Source organism: Monodon monoceros, unplaced genomic scaffold (assembly GCF_005190385.1).
Source record: "Monodon monoceros isolate NGI ecotype Baffin Bay Population unplaced genomic scaffold, NGI_Narwhal_1 Super_Scaffold_16, whole genome shotgun sequence".
NCBI classification, from domain to species: domain Eukaryota; kingdom Metazoa; phylum Chordata; class Mammalia; order Artiodactyla; family Monodontidae; genus Monodon; species Monodon monoceros.
The window spans coordinates 26,935,695-26,959,268 of NW_021703772.1; the positions used below are offsets into that span (position 1 = coordinate 26,935,695).

A 23,574-nucleotide genomic window follows, 5' to 3' on the forward strand; every position below is an offset into this window, starting at 1 on the left:
GAAAACTGTTAACTGCCTAGAATGATGTTTTACTGAACCCTCAGCAATATGATGACATGTAATGTAATTAAAATAGAACCAATTTATCAAGGACATTTGCTGGATTAAATCAACAATTTTTTTTTAGAATACCACTCATCTAATATACATTTTTAAACTTTAAGATCGTGAGACAGGTTATTTAATGAAGACAGTGTAATGAAGTGAGATAATCATATCAAATAAAAATTGTTTCAAAACACACAAGTCATGAGGAATAAAGGACACATTTGTAAGAGGACACACCTTCAGCACTGACAGCTGAACGCACTGACCAGACTGACCCTCGGCGGAAGGAATAATTCCTGTGGGAAGTGCTGGAGGTACAGGATGGACTCACAGACAGTCGACGGGCTGCCAGATTGGTGACTTCTTCTACTGGCAAAGAAAATGGGGAACGTGAACTTTGGTTTTGTAACAAAAAAGTTATCATCACTATTATAGTTGTACTTACATCAAAGTGTATATAGCTCTCATAGCATAAGGCTTAAGTAATTTAGAGTGTACTTTGGTGAGGAAGAAACACCTACAGAAAGGCAGACAGAAAATTCCTCCCAAAGATTTCACAGAAGTGGGGCAGAGAATCACTGAATTTAGAATGGTTCAGAAATCATTTTTCTGATACCAACCAAAAAACTGTCTGCACTTGTGAAGGCTGAAAGTAGTTAATGGACTAACCCCATTTTTAATGATGAAAGATTGATTGCGTATGTTTTAGCACACACTCTGGATTCAGCTGTTGCCTGAATCATAGTCACTGCTTGGTCCATGATCATATTAGTTCATTCAATGTGGGTAATGTCCTCCTCTGTAAACAAGCCAGCTCTAAACATTTAGAAAAAGACAACTTTTTTCTCTTTCTTTAGATAGTGTCAGGAGGTAAGAGAGAGAGATAGAGGGAGCATATCACCTCATGTCACATAAAATCGTCAATGTTTATTTCAAAGCAAGTCCTTTCCCTTTTGTGTGACTCAGCGCGCCCCCCTCAAAGAAGTCCAGTGTGTAGAGGGCACCTTCTTCTTCTGGCTCTGAGTTGGGTGTGCAGGTGGGCTCGTAGCAAGCCTCCTGGGTGATGGGGATGGCAGTGATGAGGCTGGCTTCTCGACCAAGACGTTTCTTCTCTTCCTCCTGTTGCAAGTTCTTTAAGATGTGTTCTGCCCTTTGATGGGAGCGGGACACAGCCCGGGCTGAAAAGGATTTCTACAGAGACATGAAGGCAAGTTTATTTACTAGCAACTCTTCTGCAAGGTCACATGTATAAAGAGTGTTCTACTAAATGGAGACACAGATGTGGCACTTTGTTCTCAGGAAATGTTAGGGCATCCGTGATCTAGTTTCATGGAGATTTATTTGTTTGCTTCTTTTTCTACCAAGTTTCCAGGCTGTGTACAACTAAGACATTCTTTTTCATTCAATCTGGATAATTCTTCAAGGATGTTTGTAATTTCGGGAAAGAAAAAATGTTATTTTACTTAATCTTATTTTAGGATAAAATATCAATGATCCACTCTTTTAAACACATCGAATAAACATTTTTAATGCTCTTTTTCCTTCCAAAATTTCTTGAACTCGTTTTAAATGAAGGACATTTACTTCATAAGGTTAATAAAAGAGAAAGTCAGAACCATGGGAAGGAGGAGGAAAGATCTCTTTCACGTAAAACAATTAATTATGTGATTTATTTCATTTTTGTATCTTAAGTATCTACCACACTGCAAATATTTAATATTTAGAAATATTAATGTTAAATAATAATAAATATAAATAATAGAAAATACAGTGGCACACTGTAAATACTTAACAATACTTATAGGAACAAAGCTACTGAATGGAAATTATGAGAGTTGGTAGTGTTACTATGGTTGAATGTAAAATCTGACTCTGTTTACCAGCAGCAAAAGCGTAACAGATAGGAAACAATAAACGAGAAAAGATTCACTTTGCAAAGGGGCCATTCTATTTTTGCCTTAATCATGATGCTTATGCTGAGATAAATTCCAAGAGCTCTGGGATGAAGTCATTGGTCTCAGAGCAGGGAAGTGATCACGTGATGTTCTTCACTACCAATTTGAAGTGATGTCTATGTATAGTAGAAATTCTACATCTTTGTTGGCCAGTGGTCACATAGGATTAAAGAGACAGACAAGGGGTGTTGGTCACTCTTCTAAAGGACAGCTGTCATCGAAGTTCCCTTTATGCAGGGTCTTAACATAAGACTAAAGGTTTCCAGTAGTGGGTGACACAACAGCAATTAAGGGCATTTGATGGGCCACATGGCAATTCATTTTCAGAGCCAGGGGTTAAGCTGATTTATTATAATAAGATAAGGGAAAGATAACTGGATCTAGAATTAGGGGCTTTGGCTTGAAATTCACTGTGAAATTGGGAAGAGAATGTACTTGACTCAAATGAATCTATCACATGTATGAGAAAAAAACCAAGGATCTTTATACCAGTGGTTCAGATGCTGGAGGGAAGAACCAAGCGTGCCTTTGTCTTTGGCACAAAACCATCAGATATGAAGGTAGTGTATGCAGAAGAACTAAAAGAAAAATATTCTGATGGGTAAAGAGTTCAAACAGTTCAAAGAAAACTACAAATGCCTAGAAAATAGATGTATGACATGCAAAAATGTTCAACCTCGCCTCATATATTCAACCAACTTTTTAAAGATGTGTGAATAAAAAAGCCAATAACTTTGTTTTTTGCCATTCAATGTGGCATTAAAAAATAATACTAGTTAATTTGAATAAAGAAGACATTTTCCTATTGTGTTATATAAAGGTAAAATGGTACAATCATCCTGGGGATATTTTGTGAGATATATCAGAAATCTTTAATATCCACATACCAATTGCCCTAAATCCTATGGGAAATTATGCAAGGAAATAATCATGAATTTGTGTATAGAGATGTGTTCTTTTTCTATATTTGCTTTATCTCCCAAATTTTCTACATTATCTTGTAATTTACGAAAATGCTATGCAACAGGTGAAAAAGGCATATTTTGAAGATTCATTTTTTCAAAAGGCACATATTCTTGGTTCTTGTTTATAACTAGACTGGGTTCTAAACTTAACTGTTTATAAACTATATTACTTAGAGCAGTAATGTATTAGAAGAGCGTAAGACCTGAGCTCTGAGTGACGTTTCTGATGATGATACTGATGATCAATAAGGTAAAGAACAGACTAAGGTCCAAACAAGGACAGCAAGAGCAGGAAACTCAGTTCTTTTTCTTATTCATCCAGAGTCAATCTCATTAACTTTTGGGTAGCTTATGTAGGTTAAATGAATTGTTTGTTTTATAATAAAGAGAGGCACAAGCACTACCTTTGGCTAGGAAATCAATGCCTAATGCTTTTAGTAGCTTTTATTATAAGGTGGCTGCTTCTACGATTACGGAACAAAACTGTTTTGGCTTTTGGAGGTCTGCAAATGCTCACCCCAGATGTCAGTTCCTTCTATCTCACAAGAACTAAAGGCCTTTTGTGATTGATTTTCTGTGCTGTTATTACATTCTTATGACAACTGTCTCACACATCCATTGTTCTCTCTTACATGTACACCATGGAGCCTGAAGATATTAGAAAGAAAGTGCCTGTTACTTACAGACTGGTCTTCATTAATGGGGTCCTGGACACTCCCGCTGCACTGAGGGACCCAAGGGGGGTCAAACATCGGGACAGATGGCATTCCAAGCACTGGGGAGGGCAGGGTGAAGTTTATACTGGGAGGCGGGATCTGTTAGTTGATAACAGAAGAATGAAGTGAGTAAGATGGAAAATAAGGTAGAATGAGTCTGAAGCAAAATTATGACATAATCTTTTAGAGCACAGGATGTTATAAGGCACATGAAGAACGTCTCTGGGCCTCAGTTTACTCATTAATAAAATGAAGGGTTTCAACTATATGATCTCTATTTGTGTTAATCACCCCATCCTCCAAAGAACATCTGTATTCATATAGCAAAATGTATGGAAGATTACACCCCAAACTTCTATGTGCTTACCTCTGGGGATGGTGCTGAAATCTTGAGGTTTATAGAAACTTGATCTCTTACTCTACATTCTTATATTTCAATTTGTTTTAAGGACAAGAATTCACTCATATATGAGTTAGGTTTACTTATGTAATCAGAGAGGGAAAAAAAGAAGCATCTTGGGCTTCCCTGGTGGCGCACTGGTTGGGAGCCCACCTGCTGATGCAGGGGACGCGGGTTTGTGCCCCAGTCTGGGAAGATCCCACATGCCGCAGAGCAGCTGCACCCGTGAGCCATGGCCGCTGGGCCTGTGGGTCTGGAGCCTGTGCTCCGCAACGGGAGAGGCCGCAACAGTGAGAGGCCCACGTACCACAAAAAAAAAAAAAGAAGAAGCATCTCTTGGGACATACACTGTGGGTTTGAGGTTCAAGGACTGAAATGAACCTTGGGTTGGGTTTCCTAATCTAATACCCATGTTGGATGTATGCCTCACCTTAAAAATCTGCTGTGCTCCCTCCTCCATCCGGGGCCAGACCTGATAGCGAAACCTCCAAAGCGTGTGGAACTTAAGGACAGCGTTCAGCCGCTGCACGGTCTCCGGGTGGTGGAACTCTGATGTCAGCATATCAGACACGGCCTCAGGAACTTTCACCGCACACAACAGGAACATGGCGGCTAAAGACAGTCAACATCAAAGACAGTTCATCAGCTACGCATCTCATAATTTTGCATTATTCCTGGGGATAGGGAGAAGGGGGAAACTGCTTCTGTCTCTTGAAAATGACCACTGAGCTATAGAGCCAGGCCACCAGTGCTGGCAAAAGCAAAGCCTGTTTCAGCACCTGGAAAGCAGACTTCATCCTTTGTGCCTCCCACAATCTTCCAATATCTGATGCGAGCACGATCTGTGACAGCACGACATTGCAGTAGAAAAACTCATTCTAAACAAAGTTTCCTTTGGCTCACAGTGAAAAGTAGATGCCAGAGGAAGCAAATGAAGAAAGGAAATGACAAGCTGAAATATCCTGTTTAGGAAATGGCTAGAGTCATCTCAGAGTAACCCTAGGACAGTACATAAAAATGTCCATTTAAAACTGTCTCAGTTCCATTAGTTATATTAAAAATAACATTCATCATCCAGTGAGTGGGCACCACTGGGAAACTCCAAGGGCACAGAAGTGGCTGACGTGTGGTGGCTTGAGGAGAGGAAGACAAGGGCCAAAAAGAGCCTGCCATGTGGCTGAAAGGGTCTTGGTGCTCCATCCAGGTGTCAGGCCTGAGCCAAGTAGGTGGGAGAGCCGAGTTCAGGACACTGGACCACCAGAGACCTCCCAGCCCCACGTAATATCAAACGGTGAAAGCTCTCCCAGAGATCTAAATCTCAACGCTAAGACCAAGCTCCACTCAACAATTAGCAAGCTCCAGTGCTGGACACTCTACGCCAAACAACTAGCAAGACAGGAACACAACCCCAACCATTAGCAGAGAGGCTGCCTAAAATCATAATGAGTTCACAGACATCCCCAAAAAACACCACCAGAACGACAAGATCCAGCCTAATCCACCAGAACACAGGCACCAGCCCCCTCCACCAGGAAGCCCACACAACCCATTAAACCAACCTTACCCACAATGGGCAGATGCCAAAAACAACAGGAACTACGAACCTGCAGCCTGTGAAAAGCAGACCCCAAACACAGTAAGTTAAGAAAAATGAGAAGACAGAGAAAGACACAGCAGATGAAGGAGCAAGGTAAAAACCCACCAGACCAAACAAATGAAGAGGAAATAAGCAGTCTACCTAAAAAATAATCCAGAGTAATGATAGTAAAGATGATCCAGAATCTTGGAAATAGAATGGAGAAAACACAAGAAACGTTTAACAAGGACCTAGAAGAACTAAAGAGCAAACAAACAATGATGAGCAACATAATAAATGAACTAAAAAATTCTCTAGAAGGAATCAATAGCAGAATAACTGAGGCAGAAGAATGGATAAGGGACCTGGAAGATAAAACAGTGGAAATAACTACTGCAGAGCAGAATAAAGAAAAAAGAAGAAAAAGAATTGAGGAGAGTCTCAGAGACCTCTGGAACAACATTAAATGCAACAACATTCAAATTATAGGGGTCACAGAAGAAGAGAAACAGAAAGGGACAGAGAAAATATTTGAAGAAATTATAGTTGAAAACTTCCACAATATGGGAAAGAAAATAGTCACTCAAGTCCAGGAAGTGCAGAGAGTCCCATACAGGATAAATCCAAGGAGAAACATGCCAAGACACATATTAATCAAACTATCAAAAATTAAATACAGAGAAAAAATATTAAAAGCAGCAAGGGAAAAACAACAAATAACATACGAGGGAATCCCCATAAGGTTAACAGCTGATCTTTCAGCAGAAACTCTGCAGGCCAGAAGGGAGTGGCAGGACATATTTAAAGCGATGAAAGGGAAAAAGCTACAATCAAGATTACTCTACCCAGCAAGGATCTCATTCAGATTTGACGGAGAAATTAAAACCTTTACAGAGAAGTAAAAGCTAAGAGAATTCAGCACCACCAAACCAGCTTTACAACAAATGCCAAAGGAACTTCTCTAGGTAGGAAACACAATAGAAGGAGAAGACCTACAATAACAAACCCAAAACAATTAAGAAAATGGTAATAGGAACATACATATCCATAATTACCTTAAATGTAAATGGATTAAATGCTCCAACCAAAAGACATAGACTGGCTGAATGGATACAAAAACAAGACCCGTATATATGCTGTCTAGAAGAGACCCACTTCAGACCTAGGGACACATACAGACTGAAAGTGAGGGGATGGAAAAAGGTATTCCATGCAAATGTAGATCAAAAGAAAGCTGGAGTAGCAATTCTCATATCAGACAAAATACACTTTAAAACTAAGACTATTACAAGAGACAAAGAAGGACACTACATAATGATCAAGGGATCAATCCAAGAAGAAGATATAACAAATTGTACATATTTATGCACCCAACATAGGAGCACCTCAGTACATAAGGCAAATGCTAACAGCCATAAAAGGGGAAATCAACAGTAACACAATCATAGTAGGGGACTTTAACACCTCACTTTCACCAATGGACAGATCATCCAAAATGAAAATAAATAAAGAAACACAAGCTTTAAATGATACATTAAACAAGATGGACTTAATTGATATTTATAGGACATTCCATCCAAAAACAACAGAATACATTTTCTTCTCAAGTGCTCATGGAACATTCTCCAGGATAGATCATATCTTGGGTCACAAAGCAAGCCTTGGTAAATGTAAGAAAACTGAAATCGTATCACATATCTTTTCTGGCCACAACGCTATGAGACTAGATATAAATTATGGGAAAAAATCTGTAAAAAATACAAAGACATGGAGGCTACTACTAAATACTAAACACACTACTGAATAACCAAAAGATCACTGAAGAAATCAAAGAGGAAATCAAAAAACATCTAGAAGCAAATGACAATGAAAACACGATGACCCAAAACCTATGGGTTGCAGCAAAAGCAGTTTTAAGAGGGAAGTTTACAGCAATACAATCCTACATCAAGAAACAAGAAACATCTCAAATAAACAACCTAACCTTACACCTAAAGCAGTTAGAGAAAGAAGAACAAAAAAAACCCCAAAGTTAGCAGAAGGAAAGAAATCATAAAGATCAGATCAGAAATAAATGAAAAAGAAATGAAAGAAATGATAGCAAAGATCAATAAAACTAAAAGCTGGTTCTTTGAGAAAATAAACAAAATTGATAAAGCATTAGCCAGACTCATCAAGAAAAAAAGGTAGAAACTCAAATCAATAGAATTAGAAATGAAAAAGGAGAAGTAACAACTGACACTGCAGAAATACAAAGGATCATGAGAGATTACTACAAGCAATGATATGCCAATAAAATGGACAACCTGGAAGAAATGGACAAATACTTAGAAAAGCACAACCTTCTGAGACTGAAGCAGGAAGAAATAGAAAATATAAACAGACCAATCACAAGCACTTAAATTGAGACTCTGATTAAAAGTCTTCCAACAAACAAAAGTCCAGGATCAGATGGCTTGTCAGGCGAATCCTATCAAACATTTAGAGAAGAGCTAACACCTATTCTTCTCAAACTCTTCCAAAATATAGCAGAGGGAGGAGCACTCCCAAACTCATTCTACGAGGCCACCATCACCCTGATACCAAAACCAGACAAAGATGTCACAAAAAAAGAAAACTACCGGCCAATATCATTGATGAAAATAGATGCAAAAATCCTCAACAAAATACTAGCAAACAGAATCCAACAGCACATTAAAAGGATCATAGACCATGATCAAGTGGGTTTTATCCCAGGAATGCAAGGATTCTTCAATATATGCAAATCAATCCATGTGATATATCATATTTACAAACTGAAGGAGAAAAAAACCATATGATCATCTCAATAGATGCAGAAAGAGCTTTTCACAAAATTCAACACCCATTTACAATAAAAGCCCTCCAAAAAGTAGGCATAGATGGAACTTACCTCAACATCATAAAGGCCATATATGACAAACCCACAGCCACCATTGTTCTCAATGGTGAAAAACTGAAACCATTTCCACTAAGATCAAGAACAAGACAAGGTTGTCCACTCTCACCACTATTATTCAACATAGTTTTGGAAGTTTTAGCTACAGCAGAGAAGAAAAAGAAATAAAAGGAATCCAAATTGGAAAAGAAGAAGTAAAGCTGTCACTGTTTGCAGATGACATGATACTATACATATAGAATCCTAAAGATGCTACCAGGAAACTACTAGAGCTAATCAATGAATGTGGCAAAGTAGCAGGATACAAAATTAATGCACAGAAATCTCTTGCATTCCTGTACAGTAATGATGAAAAATCTTAAAGAGAAATTAAGGAAACACTCCCATTTACCATTGCAACCAAAATAAATAAAATACCTAGGAATAAATCTACCTAAGGAGACAAAAGACCTGTATGCAGAAAACTATAAGACACTGATGAAAGAAATTAAAGATGATACAAACAGATGGAGAGATATACCATGTTCTAGGATTGGAAGAATCAACATTGTGAAAATGACTACACTACCCAAAGCAATCTACAGATTCAATGCAATCTCTATCAAACTACCAATGGCATTTTTCAGAGAACTAGAAAAAAAAATTCACAATTTATATGGAAACACAAAAGACCCCGAATGGCCAAAGCAATCTTGAGAAAGAAAAACGGAGCTGGAGGAATCAGGCTCCCTGACTTCAGACTATACTACAAAAGTACAGTAATGAAGACAGTATGGTACTTGTACAAAAACAGAAATATAGATCAATGGAACAGGATAGAAAGCCCAGAGATAAACCCATGCACATATGGTCACCTTATCTTTGATGAAGGAGACAAGAATATACAATGGAGAAAAGACAGCCTCTTCAATAAGTGGTGCTGGGAAAACTGGACAGCTACATGTAAAAGAATGAAATTAGAACACTCCCTAACACCATACACAAAAATAAACTCAGAATGGATGAAAGACCTAAATGTAAGGGCAGACACTATAAAACTCTTAGAGGAAAACATAGGCAGAACACTCTATGACATAACTCACATCAAGATCCTTTTGGACCCACCTCCTAGAGAAATGGAAATAAAAACAAAAATAAACAAATGGGACCTAATGAAACTTCAAGCTTTTGCACAGCAAAGGAAACCATAAAAAGATGAAAAGACAACCCTCAGAATGGGAGAAAATATTTGTAAACGAACCAATTGACAAAGGATTAATCTCCAAAATATACATGCAGCTCATGCAGCTCAATTGCAAAGAAACGAACAACCCAATCCAAAAATGGGCAGAAGACCTAAATACACATTTCTCCAAAGAAGACATACAGATTGCCAACAAACACATGAAAGGATGCTCAATGTCACTAATTATTAGAGAAATGCAAATCAAAACTACAATGAGGTATCACCTCACACCAGTCAGAATGGCCATCATCAAAAATCTACAAACAATAAATGCTGGAGAGGGTGTGGAGAAAAGGGAACCCTCTTGCACTGTTGGTGGGAATGTAAACTGATACAGCCACTATGGCGGTTCCTTAAAAAACTAAAGATAGAACTACCATACGACCCAGCAATCCCACTAATGGGCATATACCCTGAGAAAACCATAATACAAAAAGAGTCATGTGCCACAATGTTCACTGCAGGTCTATCTACAATAGCTAGGACATGGAAGCAACCTAAGTGTCCATCAACAGATGAATGGATAAAGAAGATGTGGCACATATATACAATGGAATAGTACTCAGTCATAAAAAGAAATGAAATTGAGTTATTTGTAGTAAGGTGGATGGACCTAGAGTCTGTCATACAGAGTGAAGTGAGTCAGAAAGAGTATAACAAATACCGTATGCTAACACATATATATGGAATCTAAAAAAAAAACAAAAATGGTTCTGAAGAACCTAGGGGGAGGACAGGAATAAAGACGCAGACATAGAGAATGGACTTGAGGGCACAGGGAGGGGGAAGGTTAAGCTCAGACAACGTGAGAGATTGGCATGGACATATATACAATACCAAATGTAAAATAGAAAGCTAGTGGGAAGCAGCTGCATAGCACAGGGAGATCAGCTCAGTGCTTTGTGTTCACCTAGAGGGTTGAGATAGGGCGGGTGGGAGGGAGACACAAGAGGGAGGAGATATGGGGATATATGTATAAGTATAGTTGATTCAATTTGTTATACAACATCAACTAAAACAACATTGTAAAATAATTATAGTCCAATAAAGATGTTAAAAATTTTAAATAATAAAAATAACATTCATAAGGTAGACTCTATTAGAAACATCTACCCTTCCAAGAGGTAGAAGAGATTGAGAAACCAAAAGAGATTTCATGAACCGTAATACCATTGTTGTTTTTTGGGGGGAAAGCCAAATATGAATAAGAGAAAGATCAGTGCTATGATGAGTTACGAAGTCAATGAATAATGAGGAAAAGAAACACACTCTGTAGCATAGATGGAGGAGCCAGTGTTGATCATAAAAATATAATTTAAAAACTCTCTCGTACTTTTTCCAAGATCCTCAAAACATGCTCAGGCAATTGTTAAAACAACTGGGGTTGAATCCCAGCTCTGAAACTTCTCTCCTATTGATCTTGGCCAAGCCTCTTAACTTCTTAACCTTTGTTTCTATTGGTAAAATGTCAGTGATGATGATGAGAATGAGGATGAGGACGCTGCTGATAGCTGCCTCCTAATTTGTTGTTAGAATAAAATAATGTACGAGAAAGTGCTTTGTGACATGAAAAGTACTACAGAATTCTAAAGCATATTTTATTTTTTAGAGGCAAAGTGGTATATGCAAAGGGCATCTATTTGTAGTCAAAAGATCTGGGTTTGATTTCCTGGCTCTGCTAATTCTGAGCTGTGTGCACTTGGTTAAAAGTCCTTTCAACCTTCTGAGTTGGATTTTGCGCGTTTATACAATCATTGTTATGAGGATCAAGTAAGATAGTGTGTATGATAGAGTTCTAGAACAAATGTGAGCTACCGTCATCAGTAGCTTTTGATAATGTTTCTTAATCCTACCACCTCCTTAAATTTCCACTTTTTCTCTTTTCTTTACTTTTCTTTAAAGTGTACTCTGTCTCAATTTTTAAACACCATCGTCACTCTCTAAGTCATTGCAGTTGGAGTTCTTCCTCAATCTCTTTACTGAAACAGTTTTCTTGTAATGCTCACTAAGCAGCAGATCCAGTGATATTTTTACAGCATTTCTCTTCTTTCAGTTTTTAACACTTTCATAACAATCTCCTTGAAAAGGATCTTCCTCTACTTCCATGGTTTGAGATTACTTAAGTTCTACTTTTCTGGTCGTTTTTCTGGGTTTTGCTGGTCAGCTCTTCTTCCTGTCCTTTGAAGGTAGAGAAAGCCAATGGCCTAGTGTTCATTCCTCAGCCCTCTCCTCTACACCAAGAAATCATCCTCCCCCGGAATCATTTCTCCCCTGGAAATAATCCTCTCTCATTGCTTCAGCTGCCACATACATCAAGTTTTCCCAAGTTTCTCTCTAGCTATGGCCTTTCTCATTAGCTTTAGTGTCATATCACCACTGATATGTCTCCTCGTCATCTAAAAATCAGTTTCTAAAACCAAGCCACTCCACTCATTGCTGCCACTTTAAACTTGGTAATAATTCAACATTATATGCAACATTACTCTTTGGCTCGGAACCCCTGAGTGGTTTCCCACAGTTCAGTGGAAAGTCCACACTCCTAACCCTGTTGTTCAAGGTCTGTTACAATGTGAGACCTGCTCACTTGCTTAATATTACAGACTAGCAACCTCTTTACAAAAGCCACCCCAGTCTCAATTCCTCCTCAGGCTTTCCAAATCAACCCAGTGCATTTCCACACCCCATGTGCCTTTGCATACACCATTTCCTCTTCCTTCTAGCTTTTCTTAAAGCTCAGTCCCCCTGTTCATAACTTCCATGAAAATGTCCATGGCTGTCCCATATTTAGGGAGCATGCCCTTCTCTCTGAAAAATACTTGGTAGAGAAGCAAAAATCTGATACTTAATGTGAACAAAGACATTTTACAAAGACATTTGATGCAGCATAGTATAAAAGAAGCAAAAGGCAAGAATCAACTAAAATTTCCAGGTTAAAAAAATTGTTATATCCATTCATTCAATGGAATATTTGGTAGCCATTAAAAAGAATAGGTAAACTTATAGACTGATGTTAAAAATGGTCTCCTAGAGAGAACTCTTAACCACTTCTTGTTTGGCATTTCTCAATTCAAATTTATTTTTGTTCAAATTTTTAATATGCCTCAGTTTACCTTTTAACAGTTCTGGTGTCAGAAGAGGGAACCAAAGGAGACGCCCCCCCAACAGCCCACAGGAGCAATGAGCAACCTGGCATAGGTATCTGTTGAGACCTTGAGCTTGCTGCTTTCTCGCTGCCTCTGGAGGTCATGGGTAAGTCCCTCTCAAATCCTAGCACTGAAGTTTTTGTGTTATGAGCTTGCAGACTTTATCTGAGCCTTTCTTTTTCATGCTGGGTCCAGAAACTGGCTACAGTTGGAATGAGTCAGACTTAAAAACCAGACTGGGCTCAGGAATGGACTGGTTCCAATTTAGAAACCAGACTGGATCCAGGGTCGGACTGGGTCTGACTTAAAACTGGACTGAGTCTAGTGTGAGGTCTCAGGTGAACAGAATTTTTTTTTTTTTTAAGGAACAAGTAGGTTAACTATACCAAAGATAATCTTGAATTACATTGGCCACAGTGGAGAACTTTAAACCATCTTAGATAAGCCTATCCATTTATGAGTTATCCTAGAGGAAAAAGTATTTCAGCCAGGCACTCACTGTTAAGGGTAGAGGGAAAATTATTTTTCCTCCTTTACAGTTACTGGTGACCAGGATGAGACCCACTGGAATGCCTCCCTCACTCTGGAGCCTGCAGACATCACCCTGGGAAAACTGGCAGAAGCCGGCAAAGAGTAAGAATTTTTACTAACGTCAGCTCCCCCAGACCTCTCTACCTGTGGTGGCTGGTTGAGAGAAGAAGGTAAAATTTCACATTGCCGCTTCCTTTCCAAATTACCAAAAAAAAAAAAAAAAAAGGTTATTGATCTTTTCTCTCCCGGGGACAGCTATTGCCTTCTTGTCCATCTCATTTTTTGTCCTGAGAGCTTAGCTTGGCAATCATCAGGTTGGGGAACTCAAAAATATAGCCAGGCAGAAATGTGGGTTACATTCCATTTGTGGCTAGGGTCCTCCCATTGCCAGCTCTCAGGGGAACTGTCTAAGTCCTTCTTTCTTTTGGCTATCTTTGGGGGTGGCTCTGGATGTTGTGCTCATGGGGTAGTTCAATACTGCCAGGAATATTTACTGTTTGTCTCGCTCGAACCTGACAAGATATTTGAAAGAAAAAAATTTTTTTTTAATTAGCTCTATAGTCAGAAGTTGACCAAATTGGAAGCTGATATTCAGAGCCTGATAGGAACCATTTTTTAGGCCTTCTCCCCTAACCTAAAATAAAATTATGTACCCAGAGGGAACGAAAAACATGCTGAAGCCATTGTAGAAGGATTTACTGAAGCGTTCCAAAGACACACAGCTCTAGAACGCAGGAATCTTTTGATTTCCATCTTAGAGCTCTTCTCCCTGATATAAAGAAGAAAACTAAGAATAATGTAGTTGGATGGTTGGGTCAGCATCTTGATATTCAGGCTGCAACCCAATCTTTCAAGGAATTAAAAACAACTGTCTAACACACTAAGTCTTTGTAAGAACAGAAATGTGGCTCTAGAAACAACTCAAAGCCCACCTATCCTTTTTACCTATCCCCAAATTTCCCCTATTTATCTCAAAAGGCTTGCAGATATTGTTAAAAAAAAACTGGATTTAGGAAACAAAAGTCTTTTTTGGAGAAATTTATATCTTTTCTCTGTGCCTTTGAGATATAAACGTTCTACCTGGTCTTCTCTAGGAACCCAAAGGCATCTCCGGAAATGTAAACTTCAGGGAAGTAATTCTTATCAGAAAAAGAAGGGAGCTGTTTTGGAAATTAAGTGAATGAAAAATCTTAAAAGTCTTTTCCACAAATATTAGTAAAAGTTTTAGCTATCTGAGCAGGTAACCTTAACTTATTTTATCTGCCAGAAACACAGTTTAGATCCAACTGTTCTTTTATAAACTAGTCAGTTTTGCATTATCATACCTGTCTCATGGCCAAAATTTTAAAACTAAAGCTATAAGATCTCTGCATCTGTCTGTATGCTTATGTATATCTCTGTTCGTATGTTGTAGATGTGTGATATTTTTCTACCTTTGGATGGTATTGCCAAAATTAATGTGTAAAGAGCTCTATTAATTGGCTTAAAGACAAACAAGCATTTACATAAATCAAGTATACTCTCAGAAATCCAGAAACTAACCAAAAATTTTTTCAAGTTCATTTGATCTAGGATAATCTTCAGTAAATAAAAGGTGGTTTAAGTTTGTTGGTTTAATCAAAATAGGTATGTCTTTAGAGTTATTAGCATTAAATATAATACTTTTATCCTACCTAGGTTTACTAAAAGTCAAATAAACTCATGTTATAGAATTTGTCAGAAAGAAAAATAACTTAAAATGATGGTTATCTGTTTAATGTCTCACAAAATTTTCATGAATATTCTAAACATAATTGTTAAGAACAAATAAATTAAATAGATGTAAATAAAAGTTTACTTTTTAAAAAAGTAAAAAGTTTATAAATAAATTTTTCAACATTATGCTTTATGGTATGTCTACTTAAAAATAGTTTCTAAAATCTTTTTGGTAACTTGAAACCTTAAAGTTATGCTGAGATAAGTTAAATGATGGATATTCATTGAATATCTAGACCATTTCCAAATAAGATACAATACTGAAACATTAATTACTGAACATAGCTTTATCTACTTTTGGTTTCCTTTTCAGAGGCACTAAAGATATTTGGGTTTATTACTAAACATGTTTTGTGCCACAATGAAAAATTTACTGAGAAAGAATATACTTCCAGAAATCGTGAAATGTATTTATAAATTTGCCAACCCACAGAATGCTAGTATAACAGACACTCCACAATTGCTTACATCTTAGTTTCACTAGGAAAAAACAGTTCTAAGCATTAAGAATTCTAATCAATATATACAATTAAAACTACTTAGAAAACTTCATGGAATTGAACCTTGGGTCCACATCCCTCAGTTAAAAAGGGCTTCTCCAAACTCTTGAAACTGCATACCAGCTGGAGACCTAAAATTAAAATTGACTAAGGAGGTTCTTACCCAGAGGCAGATGGCATCTTGTGGTAGACAGCTGTCTCCCAAGATTGCAGATCAAGGTCTTTAACACCAATATGAAATGTTTATTCCTTTTGCCTTTTCACTACTTGCTTTTTCTCTCTGTTAACGCATAGGAAGATAACGCTCCTTAATTCTGGCAACTGCTGATGGATCTACTGCTAAGGCCGTAGCTGAACAACCAAAGTCCCAAGGTTTTCTTGCTAAGGTAAATTTAGATAATAGAATTGCTTTAGATTAGTTATTGGCTGAACATGTGCCATAGCAAATGTCTCCTGCTGCGCCCTGATCAACATCTCTAGTATTGTAGCAAATGCAGAAAATTAACAAACAAGCCACTTGGTTAAACAGGTACATCCTTTGATTTATTTGATACCAGCTAGTTTGGTTCACTGGGGCCCTGGCTAAGGAGTACACTTTAGTCTCTTGATATTATCCTCCTAATAGTTATCACTGTAGTCTCTGTGGTGTGCTGTATTCTCTCAAAGGTCTTAAATGCATGTTCACAGCCATCAGCAGTACATTAGCTGGTCTTACTATGCTTGGAGAAACAGGAACGAGATGAACAGCAAAACAATTCTTCCACGGACATGACGTCATAACCTACTATGAGTTTCACAATGAGACAAGAGAAACTTAACTGTGCTTGGAGAAACAGGAACAAGATGAACAACGAGATGAACAGCAAAACAATTCTTCCACGGACATGACGTCATAACTTACTATGAGTTTCACAATGAGACAAGAGAAACTTAACTCTGATGGTGACAAAGAGTGGCATTAATACTAAATTTTTGGTCAACTTTTCACATACGAGAGGATGACCAAAAGGGGGAAATTGTTAAGTTGTTTTAAAAGGAGACCATTAGACTGAGGTAGCTCTAATGCCACGGCAGCTTACATAAGCAAACCAAAATCTATGCCTATAAACACCTCAAGGTTACAAATCAAAATGCTAAGGATAACCAGTCACAAACAGCTAACTAGGCTTTATGCTACAGACAATAAATAATTGCTTTTCTTTGCTTCTGCGTTTTCTCTATAAAAGTCTCTCCCTGAGCTACTCTTGGTGGAGTGCTCCTAACCACTTGTAGCTTGGCACTGCCTGATTGGAATCAATTTTTGTTCAAATAAACTCTTAAAAAAGTCTCCTAGATAAAAATGCAAGATGCAGAAGTCTTTATGGTATGTCCTATTTGTGTGAAAAAGGAAACGTAATATATACATACATAGGTATAGATATATATATATGCATAGCTTACCCCAGAGGTTTCCTGGGAAATTTAAAAATTGTCACCTCTGAGAAAGAGGACTGGGAATCATGGGAAAGAGGGTGATACTTTTAAACTTCATACACTCTTATATTATTTGAATTTTTACCATGTGCATTTTCAATTAAAATAACTATAAAATAAAGGAATATGCAGAAAAAATGGAAAACGATGAAGAATCCAGATTCTACCTCTACCATTTGTTAGCTATGTGGCTTTGGACATATCACTTAAATTTCACAAATTTATTTTGATATTGTGATTTGAACACAGACTATTACTCACATAAGATTTAATAAAATTAATAATGGTTGTTCATGGTCAATCTGGGAAATCACAATGCACAAAAAGAATTTTATATATATATATATTTTTTTTTTTTTTTTTTTTAAGAATTTTATATTTTGTGAAATATAGTGAAAATGTAGGTTCTGGGAGAAATCATTCTCTATAATTTGGTAACATCTTGGGAGAGACATGCTGCCCTTGTGCAAACTATACAGTGACATGAAAAGGGTGCACACAGAACCTATGCCTGTTTCTGTTTAGTGCACAGCTCTGTCTAGAGGTCCAGCCATTGCTAGCAATCTGACCTAAGGGTGAAAATGGAATGAATGTGCCTCTCTCTTGTTTAAATGCTGGGATGAGTGGCAGCAGGACCAGAGTCCCAGGTGGTCTTTCTTTACCTGCTGCCCCTGCCATGTGCTCATCCATGCTGAGCAGGAGCTCCCAGGCAGCTGGCTGGATGTCTCCATACATCTCCTCCGTCAGAATTGGTGCTGCCTTGATTAGCAGAGATAAGGGAGCAGGCGACAGGCTCATCACCTGGAAAAAGATGGAAATGATGTCGTAAAATCTTTGAAGACACTGATTGCTGTACTCCTCTAGAGTGTTAAGTGTCATTTCCCCTCTGTCTGCTTTCCTTAAATGACCTTAAAATACGTTCTAAAGTGGGAGCGTATTTATTGGCATGATGTATAATAAGCTTTATACCCTATTAGTTGATGTATAATTACCCCCAAATCATATTAATTTTATAATACTTTCACCACAAAAATTAATTTGCAACCACCTAGGGAATAAACTGTAGAATAAGTATAGCTCTGTGAGAAAGAAGGACTCCAGCCAATATATCTTTGTGTTTAAAGTCCTGGTGGACTTTCATGGCATCTTATCTTCCTTCCTGTTAGAAGCTGATTTCCACTGGAAACTGTGATCAGCCTCTAATTTATAAAGGAGTCCCGTTCAGAAAGTTAGTTTTCTAAGCCAGTGAACTTGGATGGCATTTTCCCTTCAAAACATTATACATTGTGGTTATTGCTCCAGGTTAGCCAACAAAATCCCATTTAATCCATTATTTCAAATAAATGTAGGTTTGGGGCAAGCCTAGGTCTTTAACCATCATTTAAAACACTTTCTAGAAAAACATGAAACTTTTTTTTCTCTTCCCCTGGGAAATGTATTATGATTTAGAGTTTAGGTTGTAATAACAATATAACTGTGCCAAGCACTGGATAAGTAGATAAATATACTATCTTTTTTAATCCATGCAATAATTCTTTGAGATGGGTCTAGTGTTAAAATCCCCATTTTAGAGATTAGGCAACTAAAACTGAGAAAAATTAAGTTAACTTGCCCAAGGTCCCAGAGCCAGAGCAGCAGGTATAGGATTTGAAACCCAACTGTCTCATTCCAAGACCTATGAGCGTCACTACCACACATTGGTGGGAAGCTGGCTCCATTAGAGTGGAGAGAGTGGGAAGAGGCATGGCTCTAGCCAAGCCCCCCCAAGCCTTGTCTCTATGGAAGTTGGCTGTCCAGCAAGAAGGGATTTTTTCCTTGCATACTTGGTAGCATTCTTGCTCACCAAATTAGAGGGGCCTTTATGCCAACACTGTGTCAGTTGGCATTGTATGTCCCAAACATTAGTAAACAAGATATCTGGAGTTCCCTCCTTATTACTGCTCCGTGAACATTTCTGATCCATGCATCAATACCTGTAGTCTGATGTATTTCAGCATTCCAGAGTCCTTTTTCCCCTCTAGGTTGGCATCTGAAACTCTCTTTTTCAGCGAAGGTGTCCTCAGGCATGATTTATCTGAGCACTGGAAAGAACATAAGATAGGTGACAAAGAGTGTTGTGTTCTCTCAAAACCCAACAGTGCTGTTTTCCTCCAAATTCTCCAAACAACCAACTGGTTCTAATGCAACAGATAATTTCAGTAAGGACTTTTTATGGGCCTGTACTTTCTGAAAGTGATAAAAGCAGTTAATTTTGTAATGAAAAGGTAGCTTAGGGGTATTTAGCAACAAACTGCTCTTTTACCACTGAGGAGACCAGGACCCAGAGAGGTGGAGTAGCTTGACCAAATTGCAAAACTGGTTATTAGTAGAATAAGGAAAGGACAGAATCTCCTGATTTCCATTTCAGGGCTAATTATATTCCACCAAGCTGTTAAAAACACAAATCTTTTAAAATATTGCCAGTTAAAAGCCACTCTCTCTAATAATCCCTTTAAAGGGTTGGATGTTACAAGTTGATTATTTGGAAGAGAAAATGTTTCACAGAGGAGTGTTAGGAAGTGAAGGATAAAAGACTCATCAACGAAGTACGAGTTCATAGCATCCATCATCCAGGTAAAGTGTTTTTTTGTTTGTTTGTTTGTTTTTTTTAAAAACCCATACAGCAGCTCTTCTTTCAAATTGTCCCCTCACCCGGGGTCCAGAATAAGCATGACATCTGCATACACACGGAGGAGACATTTTCTTCCCCTGACTCTCTAAGTGCCAAGGAATGGAGTGGACAGAGCAGCTGGGAGAATGATTGCTCCAGTGGTGGCAGGCCCTTGTTTATTTATCCTGAGTCCTGATGCCTCCATTTTTGCACTCCAGGCTGTGCAAACAGGGAATCCATCCCTTTGCACAGTATAAATGCTCATTTGTTTTTCCAGTGACATGTCAATGAAACACTCTCTCCCTCAGTGCCAAGGGAAAACAACTGAACTCCTTAAGAATTTCTGAACAGAGCTTCACAGTGTTATAGATGGAGATATTTTGAAAGAAAAAGCAAATCTAAAAAGTACATGCATGTTCCAAGAAAGTCTTTCAAAACTCTGACAAAAAGACCCAAGACAATGCATCTGTTATGTGACCAGTATGGAATGAACTCTTAAACGAATCTACTTGGAAACAAATGAATCAGAGCTCTTGCTGTGTTTTCTAAAGATTAAAAAAAAAAAAGTGGAGGCACATACTTGGGAACACATATCATTTGGGGAGAGAAATCCTGCTTGGGAATAAATATCATCTGGGGAGAGAAATCCTGCAATGCTTTATTTCCCCCCTGTGAATGTAAAAGCAAAATATAGCATAAATATCATGCTTATTTTATATAATTTGAAAACTTCTAAAATCATATATGGCAATCATTTTCCATATAAATATAGGCGTGTATCTGACTTTGTAAAAAATCAAGGTATTTAAAAAGTGGCATCTTTCTGCTTTTATTCTATTTATTAAAAAAAATGTAAATTGCAGAATACCTGGAAAATACAAAAAAACTGTGAAGAAGAAAATAAAAATCCTTATAATCCTCAACTCAGTGATGGCCATTATTTGGTTCTTTTCAGCCCTTTGTCCCCCTAGGCATCTTAGCAAAGCTGTGACGATGCTATATATGTGGTACACAGTTTTAAACATTTCATTTCACTGTGATTTTATGATGAATATTCCCCAGGTTGTTAGAGTTATTTTAAAATTGATTTTTAAATTTTGAAAATATTTTATTGCTTTCTCCTTTGGCTGGACAGTTTATCTTTTCAGGGTTACCTTTGAACAATACTTTTGATTAATTTATAGGAATTTTAAGCAAGCAGATACAGAAAAATACTCAGAGGAAAAAGGACAAACATTTACGTCTGTTTCTCACACTCTATGAAATGTAGGCTTCTGTTTAATCCTATCTGCTGGGGACAGAAGGTATAAGTCAAGCTTCTCAAATATCGAATATTTAATATCCTGGCATGCTTCCTTAAGAAGCCTGGTGTGTTCTGCTGGCTTCAAGATATTAGGATGTTTGTTTTAGTGGAAAGGGAAGGGAATTGGAAAGGCTTTTACACTAGGGTGATGGGCTAGGAACTCTTCTTGAGTGACTTGTTCAGGCCTGACAACAGGGATTAAAGATGGGTACACGTGTGATGGGCACTTGGGTACCCTATGTGAGGTCCCTAAAGTCCTCTACTGGTGTGACCCTGACTCAGACTAACAACATTATCATCAGTTGCTTTTTGCTTTGGTAAAACGTGGTGTAAAACTTGGCTAGAAGAGAGCAAGAAAATGGATGGAGTAGGAGGCTGGTTCTGAAGGCATTTATAACCATATTATGTAATGACAACCATTAGTGGTTCCTGAAGAGTTAGAAATTTCACTGGACTGTGAGATGTAGGTGGTGGTTGGAAACACACATCAATCAGGGACTGCAAAGAAAACCAAAACTAGTAACCCAAGACTGAAGGACAGAATTTACCACTAATAGAGGATGTCATTCATTGTTGAGTCAATCTACCAGAGGAAGCTATGGTCAGTGGGAGGACATTATACAGTCCCAAGAGCTGGCAGGGATACTGGGACATGCTTGCTATGGGATGGTGTAGAGCTTCAGATAAAATCTGTAGTGCAAAACCTATCCTTTAACTGTCCAGGGAATTATCACTTGTGGTGTTTGGATCAGAAAGAGGAGGGGTTGGTCCCATCAAATTCCTGTCCTAGGGAATTAGGGGACCGAGTCTGATTCATTTAGTGATGGTTACTGGGGCTGAGAAATGATGATGCAACCTTGAGACTTCAGTCTAAGTACAAGATGAATAAAGCAGGGGTTGCTGGTCAGGGGACAGAGATGAGTCAGCAGACAGAGATGATGCAGAAAGAAGCAGAGATGAGAGACTGTCCACCCTGAGATGGACAGCTGCTTTGGATCTCATTCCTTTGAGGCCTGACTGTGTTTCCCACCTGTCCTTCGTTTCATGAGATTCTGCTATATCCTTTGAAGAAACTCTAATTATTTGAACAAATTTCAATGGGTTTCTATTACTCACAACAAAATATTATTGACAACGGAGGCATAATACGTTTAAGTAAAATAGTTTAAGTAAAAATAGTTTAAGTAATAATTTTACTTATTCATTTAATAATTCAAGTATGTTTATTAAGAAATGACCATTTGCCAGGAACAGGGCTAACTTCTGAGGATATGCTGAGGAGCAAAACCCCCATGATACACCATTCTGGAGAGTGTATCTTACCAGGAGAGACAGCTAGCAAACAAATGAAAATTCAAGATAAGTAGAAAAGGAGATACATGTCGTAAATGATGATAACACTGTGGAAATAATGAGGTATTTAACATTTGGGAAAATTGGAGTCAGCCTACTGGGTTCTTTGGGAAAGGGACTGCCTCGCGTTTCTGGAAAGAAACATGCCAATAGAAGTATAGTATTTCCCCAGAGGTAACCCAGACCCTTTGTGTCTCATACATCTTTGACATAGGAGCTATTTATGTCATAGTGAAGAGTAATTCTGACCCATGAAATCAAGACCTAGGGCTTGGTCTTGGCCTCACAGCTGTGTTTTCCATAGCTTTAGAAAAATATTAGTCCTGCAGGAGATCAGGTGGCCTCTTGCCATTTACACTGGCTTCACAAAATTTATGGACACTATGCCCTTTCTTTTTTTGTGGTACATATAACCTTTTAGTTACCTCTCCTTTTTGGCTGAAAGGAAAAAATGTTTTATCCACCCATTTCCATCAGCAAGCACTAACTGTGCATTACTATGTTTAGAACATAGCATTAGACAAGGTACAGATATACAGGAAAATTCAAAGAATTCTTTGGTGAATTCACCCTTCGGTGAAGGTGATATATATAATGATAGCTTACCTAAACCTCTCAAATTTGGAAGTGCACTAAAACAGACTAACAGAATGTACAGTGAGTCTCTGAGCACTGAAATGTAGATTAGCAGATTGATCAGAGTTAGAAGGGTTACAAAATGTACTAGCTGCCACAAATATATTCTGCCACAAAAACCAATTAAAAAGGAAACACGAATGAAATACCAATTGCTCATAAGTCTCGATTTTAATCAGAATCACTGCTTTTATTCTTGATTTATTGCCTACTCTGTTTTCATTTGGGCTCTGAAAATGTGGGCATTGTTCATTCATGTGACAGATTCAGAACAGGCAAATGGAAACATCATGAGAGAATAAAAAAGAAGCTTGAACAGGAGGCTGGCATTTTGGAAATAAAATGTTTATCACAGAAGACTCAATACATCTTTTCAGCTCTCCACCTGCATGACTAATTTAAGTGTGTTAGGGTTAGGGAACACTTAT

The 23,574-nt window shown here is 37.9% G+C and overlaps 1 protein-coding gene across 2 annotated transcripts in view; it reads right to left on the reverse strand.

Annotated features, from left to right (window-relative positions):
• UNC80 (unc-80 homolog, NALCN channel complex subunit) overlaps window positions 1-23,574 on the reverse strand; it is a 241,679-nt gene that overhangs the window by 72,051 nt on the left and 146,054 nt on the right. For both annotated transcript variants that reach the window (XM_029225347.1, XM_029225346.1), the window contains exons 29-34: window positions 19,178-19,285; window positions 17,867-18,005; window positions 4,515-4,696; window positions 3,652-3,783; window positions 1,053-1,239; window positions 286-417 (exon numbers count right to left, since the gene is read on the reverse strand). In XM_029225347.1, coding sequence (XP_029081180.1) covers window positions 286-417; window positions 1,053-1,239; window positions 3,652-3,783; window positions 4,515-4,696; window positions 17,867-18,005; window positions 19,178-19,285 — 880 coding nt within the window. The remainder of the gene's footprint in view (window positions 1-285; window positions 418-1,052; window positions 1,240-3,651; window positions 3,784-4,514; window positions 4,697-17,866; window positions 18,006-19,177; window positions 19,286-23,574) is intronic.